Raw genomic sequence first — 23,400 nt, 5'->3', positions numbered from 1 at the left:
CCTCTGGTCCACCGGATTCAGGACTGTCTGCGCTTGCTCCACCTGGGGGGCGTCTCGGTGGCGTTCCTCTGGCTCCCGGGACACGTTGGTATCTGCGGAAATGAGGCGGCCGATATTGCAGCCAAGGCTGCAGTCTCTCTTCTTCGGCCAGCAATTCAATCGATTCCCGTCGCCGATCTCCGGAGCGTTTTATGTCGTCGTGTTGTTCATTTATGGCGCGCGCACTGGTCGACACTTCCCCAAAATAAATTGCGGGACGTAAAAACGCTTCCTTGTGCTTGGACCTCTTCCTCCCGAACGCGTCGTCGGGAGGAGGTAATTTTAACTAGACTCCGGATAGGGCACTGTCTTTTTAGCCATCGACATCTTTTAAGCGGCGATCCTCCCCCACTCTGTCCCCACTGCTCTCAGCTGTGGACGGTAAGACACCTTTTAATTGAGTGCCCCTATTTTAATCCGTTACGCGCCCGTCTACAGCTGTCGCCTGATATATCGTCAATTTTAGCAGATGACACGCGATCGGCCGATCGCGTTCTAGAGTTCATTCGCGCCAGTGAAATGACGTCGGTCATTTGAAGTTTTTTTTTTTTTTTTTTTTTTTTGGACAACCAACCCCCTTCTGTAGTGAATTTTTAAGCCTTCCTTCTGCTTTTAGTTTCTCCAATTTTATGACTTTCGTTCCCATTGCTGCTGGTTTCCGTTTTCGGTTTTTTACTGCTTCCTAAGTCACAGACCGGGCGCTAATGACCATAGCAGTTTTGCGCCCTAAAACCAAAACAAAAAAAAAAAAAAGAAACCGGTAACTAGATCGGCAGTTATCTAAGTGATTGTGGAAAACATCCTAATATCTTACACAGACAGGATAGTGAAAAATCTGCTGTCTCAGACTCAGCAAACGCATTCGATCCAAACGTATCTCGTTCCGCTGTTACACTCTGATTACGCTCTGACACCAGTTACTCCTCTTCTCAGTCCACTATTGTCTTGCAGAGTAGACGCAGTACACAAGAACATTAGCAAGGATTGCGATGACATATCGTATTTACAGTAAGATAAGCGCGAGAGCTGAGTTTCTCAGTCTGACGTAAGTGTTCTTTAGGTGCCACACGACATGGTGCAGATTGAAAGAGAATGAGCATTAATGCTGTTTTGTGCTAGAGCCTTACTGCTTCCGCAAACAAACAGTGGCACGTGACTAAGCTTGCACTGCTCCAGAGTCTTTTCGTTAGATGGGAGCTTTGTTAACATTACCTGTCGACCTGCTGACTTCCCTCCTTTTGTTTTCACCATTGACAACACGACTGCACTTTTACGTTTTTTAGCCTTTTACCTTTCATCGTTATGACTCTTGTGACATGTAAATCCGTCCGAATGGCCACCTTTAAAACAAGGGACTGATGACCTTGCTGTTTGGTCCCTTCAGCTCCAATCAACCAACCAATCAGTTACCTGTCTTGCGTTAAACTAGATGAAAATTCCTAAACATGATTTTATAAAAGCGCCATCCACTAAATAATTCAGACAACTTAAACTGCTTATTTAGTACGTCACCGTCAAATGGTACAGGCTTCACGCCACGCGGAAAGTCGACACGACGTAAGTTGGCTTAGCCCAGTACCGAATGGTGAATGTGAAGTTGTGTGACACCGTCCGTGATACAAAAAGTAAAGATTTTCCAGCCACAATTAACGAACTGACAATGTTAATGTTTGTTAATGGCCAGTCCAAACTTCGTAACGGATGTTGTTGATCAGTTGTGTATGATGAGTTGCTAAGAACAGAAACATTTAAAAACGTCGACGTTTATTTGCTAACGAAAGTAATTATAGATACACAAACACAGCAATCGATGTTTATAGGGGAATACAAAGCGCCTGTTTACTTTATCCATTCTTTATTTATCTGCGTAGCAAATGTTATAAACAATTGTACTTTTCTCCTTCAGCAGAGGTTACTTTTTCACTTAATAAAGGCTTATTTAAAGAAAATAGCGCCGGCCGGAGTGGCCGAGCGGTTGTAGGCGCTACTGTCTAGAACCGCGCGATCGCTGTGGTAGCAGGTTCGAATCCTGCCTCGGGCATGGATGTGTGTGATGTCCTTAGGTTAGTTAGGTTTAAGTAGTGCTAAGTTCTAGGGCACTGATGACCTCAGAAGTTAAGTCCCATAGTTCTCAGAGCCATTGGAACCAATCTGAAAGAAAATAGCTTCCTCAGTTTATGTTCGTACTTATACACAGTGTCAGCACTGTTTAGTTGTAAATGTCATTTTTCGCTTTCAGATATCTGGTCTTTCTTGCGGAAGTGCACTCTGCGTAAAATAAAATCCAAGGCGTCATGGAACATTAGCGATGTTTGACGAAAACAAAGCAAAACAACAAAATTATGGTTTAGAAGACGCAAAAGCACGAACTCCACTATTAGACCATGAGTGAACGAAGCGAAAAACGCCAACTTTGAATGTTAGGAGACGACGTCATAGTTCCCCAGTTCCATCAACGTCACAACGTTCTCTCCGAGAAAGGTCGTGAAGTCACAAACTCCTATAAACAGTCGCGACATACACTACTGTGAAAATTGTTACCATATGACAGATGGAACGACATTAGCGCCCGTAGCGGCGAGAGAGCAGCTGTAACATTAGCGCCTGTTTTCAGTTGTTTCTCTACTTAATTACAGAAATATTGACCATATTTTTGCGCCCCAAGCGTTTGTAAATTATTGAGACACACCCGCGAAATACATCTAAAAAATGGCCGAATCTTCCTGTCTCATTGCCATAAGCTGCCAATTACTGGTGAAGAAATACTTTCGAATATGTTTATAACTGCAGCTTAAACAGCTGAAATCAACAGAATATAAACACATTTTTCATCCTTCAAAAGCCTGTACTTCTGTTTTCTGTTCCTATTATGGTAGGCACTCCCACTGATACGCAACAGTTTTGTGTGGAGTCTTATGATTCGCACTTCCTTACGCTTCACTCGACTTTCCAATACACGAATATTTTTTTTATTTGTAACTACTTTTATTTGAAAATCGAATGTATTGAGGATTATTGCCGTTTTCGGCACTGACTTAGCAAAGATACTGGAATTGGTTCTTCTATGTGGGGATCAGTTTGCTTGCTTTTGACGTTTTATCAAGTCTGTGTAGTTTTTCCTGCAGCTACATTTATGGTAGCTTTTTTGTATTTTTAATAATGCTGGTTCTGCATTCCATCCAAGTTTCCTACGTTGCACATTTACTAATTTGTTTGGAAATATGGTAAACGGTACTTCACTATGTTGAGTAGGTACATACTACTTCTTTCTGCAATAGGTCTGGTGTTTAGCTGTTTCCAGACATTTATTTATTCTTAAGAGAATGCGACATTCTTCATTAAATATCTGTAGGTTACAAGTTCTGTTCTGAAATGTACCGTTTAATACCTCCCAGGGTCCTTAGGAAATTAAAGAAAGACATATGTGATGTCACCTTTTTTTATTGTCGACTTTCGGCACTACAAACGCTCCTCATCGTAAAAACTGTCACAAATAATTATAAATAATACTATTGGCACGCATCCGATATCGTATTCGGAAGTATAGCTTACTGACCGCTTGAAGTACTGCTGTCACAAAGTATAACACAAATTAGTAGGAGTGTCGTGACTGTATGTGTTAAGACTGTGGTGAAGTCCCGTTCCATTCCGTTGTGTACCGTTGGCAGCCTGTGTGAAAGCCGCCATTTGAAATGTAATGTGGAATGTTTTGATTTTCCGTTCCGTCAAGCGTGAATCGATCTTCACTCTTCAGTAACCATCATACAAAATTGAGTAACTATAAATGGCGTAATATTCTTGGGTCTAAACTTCAGACGCAGATATTAAGGGGACATTCTACACCGTCCCTATCTGTTTGTTCATGTATCCTAGTTCCTCCTCCTCCTCCTACTACTACTACTACTACTACTACTACTACTACTTCTTCTTCTATTTCCTTCTCCACTGCTACGCCACCCTCCTCCTCGTCCATCTCCACAACGGACGAAGGCAGTGATTTTGCACATAGCTCCCAGAGTCTAAGCGTCGCTGGATCAGCAGCAGAATTGGTCATATGCGGTGGATTACCGTGGTTAATCTAAACTACACACTGTAACAAGTTTTAACACACAACCTTGTGAGAGCAACATAAATTAAGGACGATGCGAAAGACTGTCGCAGTTTCTGATGGTTTTTTCGCATCAATGAGACGAGCCAAAGCACGAATTGGAATTGGCCATAATTGGTTTACGTCTTGTGAGAGTTACTGGGTTGGATTCATTGTCAGGGTCCCTCAAATCTCCAGGGGACTTAAAAACATTAGCTTGGTAAATGAAAGTAAAATACTGCTAGAATTAGAAGAAAAGGAGGCAGGCCCAGCGGGATTGCCCGTGACAAAGAAGAATAAAGCTTTGGCTTCAATGCTGATGGGCGGAAATGTTGAAATATCCAGAGTTTCTCTCGTCTGAATTTTGGAGGGAGTCGAGTGTGGGTTTTTCCAACCACAGTGAAACTGTGTTAGGGATTCCTGCGGGGTGCGTAGCCTAGAGCGCTTCGACAGTTCTTTCTGTTATGAATGTAATAGTCGTGGTCCAGGAGGGTTTTAAGAACGGCTATCCAAGTACGCAGAGGAAGAAATGTGTAAAGTGCATTGAGAGAGGCTTGATTGTGTTTAGCCTAACAGCATGAACCTTTCAGACGGTAGAGCTGAGAACGCTCTTCATTCCGAGATGGAGATGGCTAGGGTCTGAAAGAAAGTTGATTCACTTTAATGCAGCCTCACAAATTCCCGTCTCGTTCCATTAGGCCCCGAAGCCTTAGATGTGATACGACGGTTCACTTCCATAACTTTTAACTTACTGGCTTCGAGGTAATTATGCAGGAAACCAGTAAACGGCATTTTACTCTCTTCCTGTCTTAGAATGTGTAGAATTTTCCATCAGTAGCTGTATCGCAGAGCTCTTATTAGTGAAGTATGTGTTGTACATGACACAGTGATAAGCGATATCACAAGTACGAGTGTGTAAGAGGTTTATGTAGAGCACTAATTAGTGTTCCTGTCACATATTTTGTGACTTAAACCATCTAGATCGCCTAATAAATTTCTTTTCCATGGCTGTTCGGCTACTGCAACCGTATACTGAAAACTTGCAAAGTTCAGCGTCAGTATCAAAACCTATACTTAATAAGGTATCAACTAAATTGAAGTTGTTAGTTGACGCTCTGATCAGGCATATGACTGGCAGTGAACCTTGGTTTGTAATTTCTTTGGCATCTGATGGCGACAGTAGCCAAAACGGCATACTAAACCTATTTAATAGGCGATCCGTTCACAATGATCGCGACCTGCAACAGAAAATTTATTCCTGTATTAATAAGTACCTTTCACAAATGGTACGGTAAGCACATATCATTCCGAACTCTCCACCCGACAGAAAAGAACCTATCAATTTAGTTTTTTTCGTGTAGCCTTATATTGATCATGAAGGGTTTCATTGCACTGTTGGGCACTGATGATGACTTCAGGTTACTCAAACATTAGCGAACATTGAACAATGCCATTACCATAACCCTTTCGAGGGACTGCTGTAGTTGGAGAGCCTTTGGCTTCGGGAAAGCCGTCATGCTTCCATTGCGTGCTGGAAGTCATTTCTTCTGCCTTTCTGTGGCACGACGTTTGACCGCCTACTACTGCACTGCTTCACGTACAACAAACTACTTTGCATTCCTTGTCTTTATTAGACTGCAAACAGGGTATCATTGATAATGTCCGCCTCCATAGCATAGCATAGCGGTAGCGTTGCCGCTTACCACGCAGGGGGCCCGGGTTCAATTCCCAGCAGGGGATTGGGTGTTCCGTGTCCTTCATCATTGACTCGCACGTCGCGTCAACTAAAGAGGACTTGCAATATGGTGGCCGAACTTCCCCGAATGGGGCCTCCCGGCCAACAATGCCATACGATCATTTCATTTTCATCATTGATAATAAACTTTCCTCCATTTTATGGGGACGATATGCTGAAACTAGTTACTCTCCATTGTTAACGTGAACTTGTTACGAATGTTTCGTCGACGGTTTGCCTGATGTCGACACCCGCGATCTAGTGGCCACGACTCTTTAAGGCTTGCCACGATGCGGCAATCAGCAGTTTACTAATCGCCGCCGCGGAACTTTCCTCATAGTTTTCTGTGCACACAGATTTCCATAAAAAAATAACGGCTTTCCTATGTGTGTCAATTTTCTCGGTTTCGTTAGTCGCTAAAAACTGATAAACAGCAGATGATCTTTTATGAATGGCTCTTATATTGCTTCAGCCGTAATCACAGCAATGTCACAGACTAAAAAGAGTCGGACCTCTGCAAACCTTCGCCTACACAAATACATTGTGGTCAGAAACGTATGATAAGCTTGTAAGGGTGTTGCAGAGTAAGTCATATTGAGAAATAATTCTTAAGAGAAAATGTTGATACGTTGAGCCGTTTCACGCGGTACTGGTGTTCACATCAGTCGGGATACCATGGTTGCCATGCTAATGTAGAATCGACTGGATCAGGAAAACCATACTCAGCCTCAAGTAGGATCTCAACGACCCCACGTGACTGGCACCCAAGAGGACGCACACATTGTTGACTTGGCCTTCCAGGATATTAGTCATGTCACGTGCCTTGAATCACAAGACGGGCTCCTTTGCAACAAGAAAAGTATCCACACAGATAGTCTAACGCCGTCTGGAACACACCAGACTATCAGCGAAGCGACCATTACTGCTTTTTGGCTCCCTTTGACACAAGAGCAGAGGGGCCCACTGCTCCTGATGACAATAACACTGGAGGAATGATGACACCACATAGTCTTCTCAGACAATTCCTGGTTACGTATTGAGCATCTGGATGGATGGGATTGGACAGTTTGAGCGTGACGGTTTGAGCGTGACGGTTTGAGCGTGACGGTGACGGTTTTTGGCTGACGGTTAGTATGAGGAAAAAGTATGTTGCCATATTGCATTTGCCATTGTCATATGAGCTAAGCACTTCGTGTGATGATATGGGTTGCCATTGGATACACAACACAATCACTTCTAGTTCACATGCCAGTAATTTGGGCAGCAGCTATGCACTACCTTCGAAGTCTCTGTGACGTTACCCTTCAATAAGATAATGCAGGACAGCATGTTGTCCATGCTGTTCTGGCATATCTCGATACTCGACTGTTGGTTTGGTCAGCATGTTCTCGAGCTCTCGGCCACTGGCATCTAGTCATGGGTCACCGAAAGACTGGCATGACACTATTCACCAACCACTACAGCTGATGAACTCTGGCACTGAGTATAAGCAACATGGAATGACATAACCGTATCTATCATCCAAGATCAATTCGAATCGATGCCCAGCTGCATTAGAACCATAGTCCTGCTGGATGTGGAAGCTCATTTTGCACCCAGTGTATCTCAAAATCGTAAATTTGGACAACTATATTGTACACACACAGTAAGTTAAGTTTCGCTGTTTGCTTTCGTTCGTGTTGTAGCAACTTTAATGGCCAGCACTGTAGAACAGACATTATGTTGAAGAGTGGATGAAGTTGGTTGGCGGACGTATTGCCAAGTGAACCTGACGGGGTGTCATGGGTTGGACAATTGCCTCCAGGGCGTGACACTGCACATCTCGGCATCCAAGATAAAGTTCCTGGAAGTGGCGGAGGAGCTGGAGCTGCGGAAGCGCGACTCCGCGGGCCTGATGCGCGAGTTCCTGGTGAGCCAGCTGGAGGACTTCCTGGTGGACGGCATGCACGTCGACGACCTGCTGACCACGGCCGACCGCCAGGCCATCGTGCGCCACGAACTTGAAAACATCCGTGCCCTGCCCGGCGACTCTTGTGTGCCCGGCTACCCGCAGCACCGCCTCTACGAGGGGCAGTCCATAGGTCAGTACATCACATACAAATTCCGCAAACCACTGTCAAGGGCGTGGCAATTCCTTGTCTGTTGGCCAACATCCTGGTGCTTGCCACGTGAGTGACGGCCGTGTGCTTTGCGTTCAGTCCAGGTGTGCCTGCACTGGGGGATCCTGGAGAGGCTATACCCACTGCACGACCACGAGGAGCTGGACAGGCTGGGCAAGCAGTGGTACCGCTCCATCTTCCAACAGCAGCCGTTTGGTGAGTGCTCGCCACCTACCTAATGTTCAGGTCTGTTGAAAAGGCAGTATATGAGGTGCATTCAAGTTCTAAGGCCTCCGATTTTTTTTCTAATTAACTACTCACCCGAAATCGATGAAACTGGCGTTACTTGTCGACGTAATCGCCCTGCAGACGTACACATTTTTCACAACGCTGACGCCATGATTCCACGGCAGCGGCGAAGGCTTCTTTAGGAGTCTGTTTTGACCACTGGAAAATCGCTGAGGCAATAGCAGCACGGCTGGTGAATGTGCGGCCACGGAGAGTGTCTTTCATTGTTGGAAAAAGCCAAAAGTCACTAGGAGCTAGGTCAGGTGAGTAGCGAGCATGAGGAATCATTTCAAACTTGTTATCACGAAGAAACTGTTGCGTAACGTTAGCTCGATGTGTGGGTGCGTTGTCTTGGTGAAACAGCACATGCGCAGCCCTTCCCGGACGTGTTTGTTGCAGTGCAGGAAGGAATTTGTTCTTCAAAACATTTTCGTAGGATGCACCTGTTACCATAGTGCCCTTTGGAACGCAATGGGTAAGGATTACGCCCTCCCTGTCCCAGAACATGGACACGATCATTTTTTCAGCACTGGCGGTTACCCGAAATTTTTTTGGTGGCAGTGAATCTGTGTGCTTCCATTGAGCTGACTGGCGCTTTGTTTCTGTATTGAAAAATGGCATCCACGTCTCATCCATTGTCACAACCGACGAAAAGAAAGTCCGATTCATGCTGTCATTGCGCGTCAACATTGCTTGGCAACATGCCACACGGGCAGCCGTGTGGTCGTCCGTCAGCATTCGTGGCACACACCTGGATGACACCTTTCGCATTTTCAGGTCGCCATGCAGGATTGTGTGCACAGAACCGACAGAAATGCCAACTCTGGAGGCGATCTGTTCAACAGTCATTCGGCGATCCCCCAAAACAATTCTCTCCACTTTCTCGATCATGTCGTCAGACCAGCTTGTGCGAGCCCGAGGTTGTTTCGGTTTGTTGTCACATGATGTTCTGCTTCATTAAACTGTCGCACTCACAAACGCACTTTCGACACAGCCATAACTTCATCACCACATGTCTCCTTCAACTGTCGATTAATTTCAATTGGTTTAACACTACGCAAATTCAGAAAACGAATGATTGGACGCTGTTCAAGTAAGGAAAACGTCGCCATTTTAAGTATTTAAAACAGTTCTCATTCTCGCCTCTGGCGGTAAAATTCTATCTGCCGTACGGTGCTGCCATCTCTGGGACGTATTGACAATGAACGCGGCCTCATTTTAAAACAATGCGCATGTTTCTATCTCTTTCCAGTCCGGAGAAAAAAAATCGGAGGCCTTAGAACTTGAATGCACCTCGTACTTCAAGCAGTAGCGTTCAGTTGCATTTGAAAATAAAAAAAATTATTCTCTCTCACTTTCTCACGGGTTTATCCTGTCCTAAGTCCGATTGGATCCTCTGTTTTTCATGATTCAGCAAATTTATTTATATTTTAACTTTGGTTAACTGACGACTCTAGTGATAGGTACGGTATTCAGCCCAAGGGATAGAAGTCGTATGATCCACTTGTCTGTGTATAGTACAAAGTTACGAGGGTGAGTCAAATGAAAACCGTAAATTTGTAATAACAAATCGAAATTTCGCGCCGTTATCCTGTATGTTGGTCCGCGTGCTACAAACAGCATACAGAATGGCCTGTAGGTGGCAGCATAGTGCACCTGCCGTGGCACCCATCTTTAAGACACTTCGTGAAACTGGAGCACATCATGCATAATGTGGTGTGCTGACCCATGACTAATCTGTAAAAATGCTGCAATGTCATTCGGTGTCACTCGGCGGTTTTCCTTCACTATGGGTTCAACTGCTGCAATGTTCTGTGGAGTCACAACTCTTTGTGCCTGACCTGGACGAGGAGCATCTTCCACTGAAGTCACACCATTTGCGAACTTCCTACTCCATTCGCAGACTTGCTGCTGTGACAAACATGCATCACCGTACTGAACCTTCATTCGTCGATGAATTTCAATAGGTTTCACACCTTCACCATGCAAAAACCGAATAACAGAACGCTGTTCTTCCCTGGTTGTTGAAGATGCTTGTGAAGAACTTCTTCGGCGCTTTGAACGAGAAGGTGATGGCTTCCTTGCAAGAATTACTGGGGACGAAACCTGGGTTCACTTACACCAACCGAAAACGAAGAGAGCGAGCAAGTAATGGAGCCATTCCTCATCACAGTGATTTCCATATGTTTGGACCACTCAAAGTCGCAATGGGAGGAAAGAAGTTCCGTTCTCATGAAGAGGTACGCCACACGGTGCATGAGTGGTTGCTCGGACTACCAAAATAATTTTTTTCTAAAGGAATTTATGCACTTTGTAAGCGCTGGAGGACTTGCATTGAGCGTGGGGGAGATTATGTTGAAAAGTGATACAGCTTTGTACCACTTCTGCACAATAAATAATATTTGAAAAAATTTAAGGTTTTCATTTGACTTGCCCTCGTAGTTCTGTGTGTAATCGTATTCTAACTGTTTGCAGTCGCGTTTGCTGAGGAGGAGATAGACCCAGCCAATCATTTACCTAAACGAACGTGGAAATCTGCATAAAGGCCACAGTCGTGCTGACTAGTATTCCAGAAGAACAGTGGGTTTTGTCACACGTTCATTTATTAAGCACGAATGCATGGCAGAGGTGGTGGCAGGCACTAAGAGAAAGCCGATGCGAATCACGGTATGGATTACTGTTGAGATTCAGAGAGTGTACGTTCCCAGAAGTGTCAGTCAATATACAACTTCCTCCCGCGTATATCTCACAGAAGGGCTCCCAAGGTACAATTATCGATATTCGAGGCTTAGCAACGGACACACCGCGCACCATTCGGGTCAGGAACAGGAAATGGGAAAGTGATAGCGGCAGAGAGAGTATCCTCCGCCACACTTCGTAAGGGGATTGCGGGGAATATATGTATCAGTGTCGTCCAGAAATGGTTACCCTGTTTCTATTTAAAAAAAGAACATAGTTACGTGAAAATCTTTACTGCCAGCAGATCAGCATTGTTATATTTCGACATAATACCACTAGCGTAATCATCATATTGTGGGAGTTTTGTGTTCCTGTGTCGAAGTCTGCCGCCTGGGAATGAAACGAGCGTGTGACAGTAGTCTTCAGCTGTTCGACATTAGGAAAATGCTGACTGGAAGATACGAATTTCAAAGCGTAAGAAAAGTTAGAAATCACTGGCAGGAAGATCAGGACTGTGCATCCGAAGTGCTTCAGAATAGGCGTGTGTGCCGAGCCATACGTGGGCTCGCATTGTCATAGACCAGCACAATACCTGCATTGAGAATTCCACGGCTCTTGTTGTCAAAGGTCCTATGTGATTTCTGTAGTGTTTCGCAGTAACAGTAACAGTTACCGTTCACTGTTTCACCCCTGGACAGGAGGCCAATACGCAAAATGCTGTTCGTGTCCCAACGCTGTGCACGTCACTTGCCGTGCCGACTGTATCTGTATGAAATTGGTCCTATCTGAATATTCACGGTGACGCCAGTGCATCGACTAAGGCTTGGTTACCGTGAAGATCCCTCTTTCATCGCTTTTGACGATCCAGTCGAAGAACTCCTCGCCGTCATAATGTTACTGCTGTAGAGGTGTCGACATTGCTTCTAAGCTATTAAGTTTGCGTTCGGTTGTCAGGTTTTTCGGCAGCCACCTGGCATACACTTTCTTCGACAGCAGCCGCTCAGTGATATTTCATGCAACATAGTTAGCAATATCTGCTGAGATCCATCGTGCGATGCTGTACCAATTTGACGAAGTCTTCATCGATGAAGGGTGGTCGTTCTTGGCCCACTTCAATATGGACACTTAGACGGCCTTAGGCGACGCACCTTATGTTTGCTCATGACTTTCGGGCCGTGCACCTGACTCAGCTGACGAACTTCGGTCGGTGCTACGTTTGTAAGGTGGCTATAATTTCGCACCTTACAAGCACCTATCCACATACTTTGCCGTGATCTACAAACACAATTAGATATCATCTGATAGGTTGTACATCGTATATATGAATATATAAAGGAGACCGACATTGTCACATAGGCCTTGTAAATAATTGTTAACGCGTGACGGAGTGTCTTCATTATAAAAACGGCGTAATGAATGGTTGCCTATACTAGTAGAGGTAGAACGCCGGTGGAGATGAAACGGCAGGTAGAACTCAAGCTCTGGGTGGAAGGCCCGCACAGATGTGTTGGCTTAAACAGAGGAAGTAGCTAGATAGATGTCGTGGTACCTGAGCTCTGGAGCACAATAGGGACGACCAGCCGCTATTGTAGCAGGACTGGAAAGATAACCGGATAATACTTCCGAACTTTGCAGATCTTGGACGCAGGTGAGAGGACCAAGAGGAACAACGAAGCGGCACCTCGGAAACCACGCAGGCTGTGTTATGTCTAAGGGTTTTTACTCAGAAGCGTACCATTGTAAGAGTATAGGTTTTTCCTCGCAAACTTTCCACGCTGGACGGCAAAAGACTAAAATATGGTTGGTCGGCGATCGGAAGAATGTGTAGAGAGGAAGAATATTCCGTGGTTTCGGGAATATGATTCGTTTTCGAGATTACGATGGTGGGGAGCTGAGCCTTGCTGGGAAGCCAGCGGTGGAGAGACGTGGTCTTCCGTTTTGAGCGCCCGTGTGTGACGGTCGCTCGATACCAGCTTTGTTGGTACGGAGGGACTTGCTGTCTTTGCTCTCAGGAGAGTTTATAGTTCGAACAGTTAGGCATTGTACCATTGCGGAGCTATACGATTCTGGGCTTCACCTCCGGGTTGGAAGTCGTCGTTGAGTACTCAGCGTTCAGCAATTGAGAGCACTTCCTCTGCCTATACTTACGTTGAGACGTTACCATAACTCTGTCCTTGTGGCTGAGAGTTCGCGTTTCTCGTCTGTAGAACACAGATAGGAGACGACAGTATTAGAGTATATTAGTCAGAGGACCGCCTTCTGCCGTCCTAGTGTTTGAAAGAGTTTATTTGTGGCTGGAGTTCTTTCATCGTCGCAGACGAGTACGAGAACCATCACCGACGCACCGGACGCAGTACATACGGTGATATCGCAAATTGCTTCGGCTTATTAGGGCTATAGAAGATGAACAGCTGTGATCACGTTAGTGTATTTCCACTGAGGTTCCACACCACCGTAGATCATCTTTGAAAGTAGTGTCTTGTAGTGTTTGGTATGTAGATGATGTCAGTCATTTCGCGTTATTGATATTAGACCGTACAGTCATAAGGGACAGAGTTGAGAAATTGATTAGTAATTTTACTTGGTAAATGTAAACATTGTAATCTAAATGGTTTTTTTTATCTACAATAAATATATAAGCAGGAACAAAGTTTATCATTCAGTAGAATTAGTTGCCTTCATTATTCTTTTATGTTTAGATTGTAATTTATAGAATTAAGAGATCCTAAGATCTGCTTCAGAGGGTAGTCAGACAGAGCCAAATCTTCACTTTAGCGTTTATTATTTTCCGTTGCGCACATTAATTTTACACCAGCCTGGAGTAGCATCTTGGACGTGTTATGCATTATGAAACTTCATCACAGACCGAATCTCGCAGTCGACGGGAGAAGGAGTAAGAGCCGCCAATTTCTGCCCCTGTTGCAGCTCTACTGGGAACGCTAGAAACTTGTCCGGCCGTCACAATCATTACGCCATAGCTCTGCCGCGCATGCGCTATATTTCCGGCTAAACACATTTACTTACAAAATCGGGAAACTTAAGTTCTGGACGATTCTCGTAGATGTTGCGCCTCCCATAAGCGCAGTGTTCGTTCATGCGAATGAGCGGTGAGGCAGAGACATTGTTCGGCTCTGTCGCAAATCGTGAGGACGCATCCAGCGGCAGCGACGCGCTCCAGCCTCTCCGTGTCACTGCCACTACTCAGACAACTGTCCTGGCAGTCTACCAGATTCCGCCGGTAATATTAGCGGCACTAAATCCCGCCGAAAGCTGGCACCGTGAGATAGTCGCGTGTAGCCAAGTAGCTTCTGCATTCCAGCGTGTCTGACGCGTCCAATTACCTAGAATTTGCTGGTGTCCGGCGGCGTCACGTCCTAAGTTCTCTTCGATATTTCGGCAGACAGACTCGTTGCCATCTTAAAGTAGCTCTTGATGGCTATTAACGTACGCAGGTCCTGTAGCTGTCTGCGCAGCCGCCGCGGTAGGTTGTAGGGGTGGGGACTGGCAGTCTCTCCGCTATCGCCGCCGGGTACTATCATTGTACTGTACGGGTCTCGCAATGCCCGCCACCGCCTGCATGGTCCGTTACACGAGCTGTGTGACGGATGAGGTAACGGCCAATGTATGTAGGAGGCAGAACCGAGCCGAGCAGAACAGCAAACATGAGGAACCACCTGAAGACAGCAACGATTGTGTTTGCCCAAGTATCATGGAGAACTTACCAAGTTACCCAGGTGGATACCTGAGAATTTTACAAGTCAGAAATTCGCCGAGAGGGCATTTCTTCGTTGTGCTTCGCAAATGTTCTGGACAATGTCTGGCTTCAAGACGAGTCGAAATTGGTGTTAGAGGTTGGCCTCCAGTTGATGATCGCTGGTATGGAAAGGGTACAGTCGGCTGTTCCCCGAGACTAATCGTGAATTCCAGTCTGCTTTTTCCGTCGCTGTATTATTTACACAGAACGTGCATTGAAACACAGAACATGCTATGAAACGCGAAAGATTTTTTTCAGTTTGGTAGCTTCGCAACTGTGAATCGCTTCTATGCGCGTCTCGCGTATTCTTGTTGTAATCCGTGACAACACTCGGCTTTCGCATGATGCCATTCTTTGAAATACAGGGCGTGCTTTTTAAGTAAGTACCGTTTTGCCACACCGCGGCCGTAGCGTCGCGGTCGGCGTTCTGCACATGCGCCCTGGGTACCTACATCTGTTGTCTACGCACTGGCGCCACTACAGTCTGACTCTTCCTTGTTTGCGTCGAAGATGCCTCCGATAATCGTGATTCCCGCCGACTGTGAAGTACGGGCTGTTATAAGATTTCTTAGTGCTAAAGGCCTAAAAGCGATCGATATTCATGGTGAGAGCTTTGCAGTTTATGAAGAAAACATTGAGTGATGGAATGGTAAGAAAGTGGGTGAGAGCATTTAAAGATGAGCGCACAAATGTGCATGATAAACAATGGAGTGGGCGTTCTTCGATCGTTAATGAAAGTTGGGTGCAGGAAGTGGGTCAATAAGGTGAGAGAAAACAGACGCTTTACGATTTTCTCCTTACAGGATGACTTTCCTAATGTTTCTCGTAGTGTTTTGTATGGCATTGTGACTGAGCACTTGAATTACCGAAAATTGTGCGCACGTTGGGTACCGAAAATGTTGACGGTTGTGCACAAAACCAAACGTTTAGACAGTGCTTTGACTTTCCTTGAGTGGTACCACAACGACGGTGATGATTTCTTAAACCAAATTGTCACAGGCGATGAAACATGGGTGGCCTACGTCACACCAGAATCAAAGCAACAGTCCATGGAAGTTGAGCAAGGGCATCGTTTTGCAGCAAGACAATGTCCGTCCGCATGTGGCGAATCAGACCAAAGATCTCATCACATCTTTTCGTTGGGAAATTCTAGATCATCCTCCGTACAGCTCCGATCTTGTGTCCAGTGACACAGGAGGAAGAAAAATTCGCGCATTCGGTCCTCTCAGTGTGATTCCTCACATGCAAGCAATACAGAAATGTCTCGCATTTCGTTCTGCGCATATTTCCGACAGTAAATGAACGTTAAAGACTGGCAATCTGGCAACACTGTAATCACATGAGCGGTTACTAGCTCTGTCAACAGATTGTCATAGTACTGTGCAGTTGCTGCAGTGGATAGCGTTTTCGGTGAGCATGCAGGAGGTCAAGGATTCGCCTCTTGGGCGAGGCGTATTTGTTTTTATTTGCTAAATGTTATCTGCGTGATACAGTATCTGATGTCTTAAGTCAAATAGCGATTACAGTGGGTCGTCTATATACTACAAACACGGAAATGGAAGTGCAGTCGTTTCCACTGGTCAGCATTTAAAGAACCCTCCTCCACGTCGTGGACGTGAATTGTTTCTCACCATTGCATCTACTAGATTCCAAACCTATTTCCTGTCTACCCTCTCCCCATAGCCCATCGATTAGTACCAATTATTATTCTTGCCACGTTCAAGTCCATTACATTTCGTTGTGCCGATACGTCACCAGTAGGGCTAGAAACATCCTTTGCAAATGATTCCCATAAAAGTACTATGTAAGTGTCGGATACATGTGGCTTAAGGAACGTTATATGCTACAGTATTATGTGGCAGAATAAAATTGGCAAATAAAAAATAATACGCGTTGACCCAGAATCGAACCCTCGACCTCCTGCATGCTAACCCAGATCGCCACCCACCGCACCAACTGCACAGCAATACTAGACTATCCTGACAGATGTAGTAACCGTACATATGATTACATTGTTGCCAGATGCCCAGACTTTAACGTCCGTTTACTGCCGGAAACATGCGCAGGAGATTTTTTGAGACACAGTTTAGTATTGATAGTATGTGAGGAATCGCGCTGCGAAGTCAGTGTGTGCAAATTTTTCTTCACCCTGTAAGAAAGACAAGTTGGTGTTTAACGTTGTTACCAAAAAATCGCGAAAAGTTGATCAATTTACTCCAAATTTTTACACGATGCCCTCATAAACGTTTGGGCAGAAATATGCTATATATTTTAATATATATTGTACATAGATTTGTATGTAAACAATAAAAGGGAAATGTTGTTAGTAAAAATCTCGAAAAATTCTTGACTGATTCATTTAAATTTTTACACAGTGCTCTTAAACATTCAGACGCGATATTGGCTGTTCTTTTTTAAAATGTGTGTAATGAATAATTATGTATCAAATACGTGAAGGGGAAGCGTTGTTAGCAAAAGTCTCGAAAAGTTCTTGACAGTCAGACTTCAAACTGCTACATGATACGCTGCTAACACTGCTTACATATAATATTAAGCATAAACTGAATGCACAACAGTGTGCCGCTTGGTTTTAAGAGGAAAAAGGAGTGTTGTATTTATGGCTTATCGACTTACGATTAGAATATTACTGTACTATGGATTCTGAATCACCCGAAATTTTGCAGTCCTACCCGTTCACAGATTAAAACTATCAGAAATACTCTCCCTTGAAGCTACTGCTCTCACAGATCCAGCAGCTGGAAAGAGCTAACCCTTGTGTTAATCATTCCAACCTACTTACCAACTCATTTTAAATGACTTCATATCCAATCGATATTTCGTTTGCAGGAACAATAAACAAGGCTTGAGGTCAGAGAGAGAGGGGAAGAGGAGATGAACAGCGTGGGGGAGGGGGAGAAAACGGACAGAGAGAGGGGGAAGGAATAGATGTAGACAGAGAGGGGTGGGGAGGAGGAGGTGGACAGAGATTGGGGGAGAAAGAGATGGACAGTGAGAGAAAAGAGGAGGACCGGATGGACAAAAAAGAGACGAGGTGGAGATGGACAGAGATATACATATTTAGCAATTGCGAAGCACTGCCGGGTCCGCTAGTTTTTCTTAGTCAGAGAACTTCACTCTGTTTCGCCACGATGTGCTGACGACGTCGGTGAACTTACTGATTAGTTTTTGAACCAGTTCTGGAGTAGTGTACCAACTGTCGAGCTAAATAAGATAACTCGTTCCTAAAAATTTATTAGCAAGTGTCGAAAGTATTAGAGAGATACTTTCTCTTCAGGGTAGTAACTGCTATGATTTGTCCCCTTACCAGTATAAACAATGGAGAGCATAACTGACCGATAACAGATTATTTTGACTGAAAAGTGCCATCTAGTGGAGGGAGGATTAACTAACAGCATTAATAGCACCTGCCAGCATCACTCCTGTTAGCTACAAGCCACAAAATCCTGCCGACGTTCCGCCCCCGGTAGCTGAGTGGTCAGCGCGAGAGAATGTCAATCCTAAGGGCCCGGGTTCGATTCCCGGCTGGTCGGAGATTTTCTCCGCTCAGGGACTGGGTGTTGTGTTGTCCTAATCATCATCATCATCTCATCCCCATCGACGCGCAAGTCGCCAAAGTGGCGTCAGATCGGAAGACTTGCACCCGGCGAGCGGTCTACCCGACTAGGGGCCCTAGTCACACGACAATTATATTTATATTTCCTTCGAGCCCACTGAGAACGAACAGGCCATGGACGGGTATATGTGTCATGCCAAGTTGAAGAGTTCATTGCCAGAGAGAACTCCATTCACTTGGTTGTATCATCGTCTGAGAGTTGCTGCATTATCCAACGAAAAAAAGTCTCCCGGTAGTCCAATATGTTGTGCACAATATTCGCTACACCGCAAAAAGATACGTACAGATCTTCTGAAATGTCTCATACCAACAGGACAGTCGTCTTTAACCAAACCCTTATCAAATTCTGGGCACCAAAACACCTGCTTTATCAGAACTACAGCCACTGCATAAACTTCCTTTAGTTGTCAATGACTAACAGCTCTTGATGTTTTCTTTAAACGTTTTCTTCAATCGCCGCCCATATATAAGTCAACGCTTCTGTCTTGAAACTACAGCTCCGGCTGCTTTTGAAAGCTTTCTCTATCTAAACGTGGAATATAATTCCCGTGGAGTACTTGTACCTCGGGGAGAACTCCTTTTGCCTTACTTACAAAAACGTCCTCGTGTTTACAGATTATAATGCGTCTGTCTCGTGTGAAGACTGTCAGTGACTGAAATGTCCCCTGGCTGCGTTACGGGCGCTGTGCTGGGTAACCACGGTGGCCGGGTCCCAGCCCGCTGCCTTTGAGTCGGCAGAATTTCTTGTCTGGGATTTGTTAGCCTATGGATGCTTGCACCACTGCGTCTCAACAGGCAGCTCCCCTATCATGTTGGATGCGCTCTGGCTTCTCTGGCGAGGCGTGATCAGTTCATAGGCTGCGGTCGTAGTGGCACTGACAACATCAGTTCGCATACGCCATCCCCAGGGTTCGCCCGACAACATAGGTTGACAGCTTGGTCACAGTGATTCCGATTTCCATCAGTTTTTGGTGGGATGGACGCCACGACGCTTCTGTGATTAGAGACGAGTGCTCGATTGCTACTTTTGCTATTAAAACAACACCTATGGATGAACTATATATGCCTCGAGAAGAACATGGAAAATGTGTGTGTGAAATCTTATGGGACTTAACTGCTAAGGTCATTAGTTCCTAAGCTTACACACTACTTAACCTAAATTATCCTAAGGACACACACACACACACACACACACACACACACACACACACACACACCCACCCATGCCCGAGGGAGGACTCGAACCTCCGCCGGGACCAGCCGCACAGTCCATGACTGCAGCGCCTAGACCGCACGGCTAATCCCGCGCGGCGAACATGGAGAATATCATACACGCCTTCCTCAGTTTTGGAATAACGAGACATATTTTACGAATGTGATGAAAAGAAAGGCGTTTTATTACGTACTGGAGATGATTCGTGGTGACATTGAAAAGCAAGGTAAAAACACTGTGTACAGCTTCAGATAAATTCAGCGAAACACACACACACACATCAATTAACGTCCATTGACTGTAAGTCAACTTACGTGACAAATTTTCGCATAAGATACCCTGAACACCAAAAACATTAAAAAGTGGAAACACATTATACAGCACATTTGCAAACTCTCTTATAACAGGATCATCACACTAATGGCATAAAAATAACAGTAAGCAGCAAGTAACAGTTTGCAGACTTCTATCCCCACGTACTACAACCCAATAAAAAATCCACTACAGTCACTTCAAGCATCAAAATTGGCATTCGCAATCTTTCTCACTTGAACATATAATTTTTTGAGGTTATAATATAGGCCTAAAATTTCTGATACAGGTTTTGCCCGAGTTGCAGATCACTTGCTACATTAAGCATATATATGAGGCTGAAATGGCTAGACCGCCACAAATCAAGTATTAAATGTGGGAATTCAAAATTCCTGGCAGATAAAACTGTGTGCTGAGCTGAGACTTTAACTTGGGACCTTCGCTTTTGGCTGAAAGTGCTCGACATGAATACTTGGCCATGAAAGGACCAGAGTTCGAGGCTCGGCGCGGCGCGGCGCACAATTTTAATTTGACAGTAAGTTTCAACGCGGCTCACACTTTACTGCTGACTGAAAATTTCATTCTGGAACTGTAAGTTGTTCTAAACTTGGGAGTTGGCTATAAAGCAGAGATTTCAGACCATAGATTCAGAGACATATGTATCCCTGTTACGAAATTTCTCATCCTCAGGATGCCATAAACTCCTTTCTTCTACTAAACTTAAAAGTTTCTCACAATTTATCTTCTTTTATTCCGAACTTCACCACATTCAACTGAAGAAAAAAAAATTGATTTGAATTCGGCCGACCGTCGTCGGAAGTCTGTAAACTCGGGCTTTGAGATCGGTTGCACTGAGACCTTACACGTATTGGCGCATTGATTTGAAGAGACTGGCCATCTCCGGCCGAAGCCGGTCGTCGGCAGAATACCCTGATGTCGGTGCCACTGTTCCGTATCATGGTAGCTATAAATTTCTATTCTTTGATACTTCTACGAAATTTAAATTTTACAGAATCAATAAGATTGTGGTGGCACAAGATACTGTACAGCTGCATATAATGCGCACTCTTCCATAAGAATGAGTAGTATATCCAGGCAGATGAAATGAAGCTCTTGATGGAAGTTGAAGACTGCAAACGACCGATACAGGAATACAGGCATACCATGAGAACTGGAAATACAGGCTGAGCCACCTAAAACTGGCACTGCAAGTATTGCGGCAATGGAAAGTGCTATTGATGTGCAGTTTTCACGCGATGGATTGAAAGTCAGGGGCCCGTACTTTTAGCCAGTGAACAGATTGCAATAATTGTTAGAAAGTGTGTTTTTTGTGCAAACATGCTTTTTAAATGGACTGATGCTTATTGACATTAACAAAGTAAAAGTAGACTAAATTAGAACGTATATGGTGTTTGTTGCAGGATTCTAGTGTGAACCGTTTACGAGATATTATTTTGAAAATTTTCCACACTGATACTTCTTTGTCCTGTTCAACCTGCATAGTTGCTTGGCACGATGTCGTTACGTTTGTTCACAGTGTGCTTGTGCGTTCCTTGAGTGCATCGCGTAACTTGTCAGTTGGTATGTAACAGTCCAAGCAGTGGATCGTGACTGGACGATGGGATCTGCTAATGCAGAAAAACCCGAGATGCTCATGGTGTATGTAAAGTGTAGGAAGAGTGTTCATTCTCGTATGGTGTATGTGACAAGATATCCAAGTAAACGTCAACCACCTCGGCATTTATTTATCAGTCTCTTCATCCAGTTACGCGAAAGTGGTGGTGTTTCACATAGATAACGTAACAAAATGAATCAAGTGACGAGAGAAGAGGGACAAATCAATTTTCTTGGTGCTTTTGCAGTTGATCCGCATGTTACCTCCCATACTATCGCATGACCAAGTGGCATGAATCAGCCAAATGTTATACGCATTTTCTATCGATACAGGTTCCATCCCTATCACATCTCTCCACGTCAAGAGCTGCATGGAAACGATTATGACCATCCTTTTAATTTCTGTACATGGGCATTAAGAGAGAATACTCCAGATGGGTCATGTATCTTCTTTAGTGATGAAGCCACATTTACCAATCATGACCATGTAAACCACCGAAACATTCACTATTGGTCTGCTGACAATCCCCATTTGTTTTGTCAGGCGGAACATCAGCGCCCATGGAGTGTTAACACGTGTGGGATAGTGAGCTCATAGGCCCATTTTTCATAGATGGAACACACAAGCGTTACAACCTCCTAACGCATTGTCTTCCACGGATACTATAAGACGTTCCTCTGCAGACTATGAGGAATCTGTGGTACCAACATGATGGCTGTCCAGCCCATAGTGCACGAAGTACAACAGCATGCCTTCCCGCATTGTTTCCAAATCGTTGGATTGGAAGCAGAAGACTTGTACCTTGGCATGCCCATTCCCCGGATTTGTTCTGTAGAGTTTTTTCTGTGGAGAAAACTGAAAGACGCTGACTACAAAGACATACCAACCACACCCTTTGATATGCAACGACATATTACTGCAGCCTGTTCGGACATCTATGCTGAAGTGTTAGCATGTCTGCATCAGTCGTTCCGTAATATCAGACTGGAAGCGTGTATTGCCACTGCCGGTGGTCATTTTGAACTCAACCTATGATGGTCAGTTGTCTCGTTACTGGTCAGAATCCACATAACTTGTGTACACACTTGTTCTGTTCTTTAGTGTGTTGTACCACCAGTATTCTAAAAGTACGGGTGTGGGAACTTTCAAAATACGACACCTCATAAACGACTCGCACTATAACCCTGCAACAGACACCACTGACGTTCTAATTTACACTACTTTTGGTTTGATAATGTAAACAGGCTTTATTCCATTTAAAAAAAGTGTACATTTACACAAAAAATACACATTGTAACAGTTATTACACTCTGTTTATTGGCTAACATTACGAGCCCCTGACTACCAATCCATTTCGTGAAAACTGAAAACTGCACATCAACAGTACTTTCCATTTCCACTCCTCAGAGTACGCTGATAAAATACCACCATATTTAGCAATTATATGCAACCACTCGCTCCCAGAAAGATACGTACCTAAAGACTGGAAAATTGCTCAAGTCACACCAATACCCAAAAAGGGAAGTAGGGGTAATCCGCTGAATTACAGGCCTGTATCACTAACGTCGATTTGCAGTAGGGTTTTAGAACATATACTGCATTCGGAGGTTATGAAGTACCTCGAAGAAAACGATTTATTGACGTATAGTCAGCGCGGATTCAGAAAATATCGTTCTTGTCAAACACAACTAGCCCTTTATACTCATGAAGTAATAAGTTCTATCGACAGGGGATGTCAAATTGATTCCATATTTTTAGATTTCCAGAAGGCTTTAGACACCGTTCCTCACAGGCGTCTTCTAACCAAACTCCGTGCCTACGGAGTATCGCCTCAGTTGTGCGACTGGATTCGTGATTTCCTGTCAGAAAGGTGACAGTTCGTAATATTAGACGGAAAGTCATCGAGTAAAACAGAAGTAATATCCGGCGTTCCCGAAGGAATTGT

At 44.5% G+C, this 23,400-nt stretch overlaps 1 protein-coding gene across 1 annotated transcript in view; it reads left to right on the top strand.

Moving 5' to 3' along the window:
* Positions 1–23,400, top strand: part of LOC126162863 (anoctamin-10) — a 338,775-nt gene that overhangs the window by 158,259 nt on the left and 157,116 nt on the right. Inside the window, exons 5-6 of the mRNA XM_049919640.1 lie at positions 7,666–7,942; positions 8,060–8,176. Coding sequence (XP_049775597.1) covers positions 7,666–7,942; positions 8,060–8,176 — 394 coding nt within the window. The remainder of the gene's footprint in view (positions 1–7,665; positions 7,943–8,059; positions 8,177–23,400) is intronic.

Source organism: Schistocerca cancellata, chromosome 2, assembly GCF_023864275.1.
Source record: "Schistocerca cancellata isolate TAMUIC-IGC-003103 chromosome 2, iqSchCanc2.1, whole genome shotgun sequence".
NCBI classification, from domain to species: Eukaryota; Metazoa; Arthropoda; class Insecta; order Orthoptera; family Acrididae; genus Schistocerca; species Schistocerca cancellata.
This window is presented reverse-complemented; position numbering and strand designations above follow the sequence as displayed.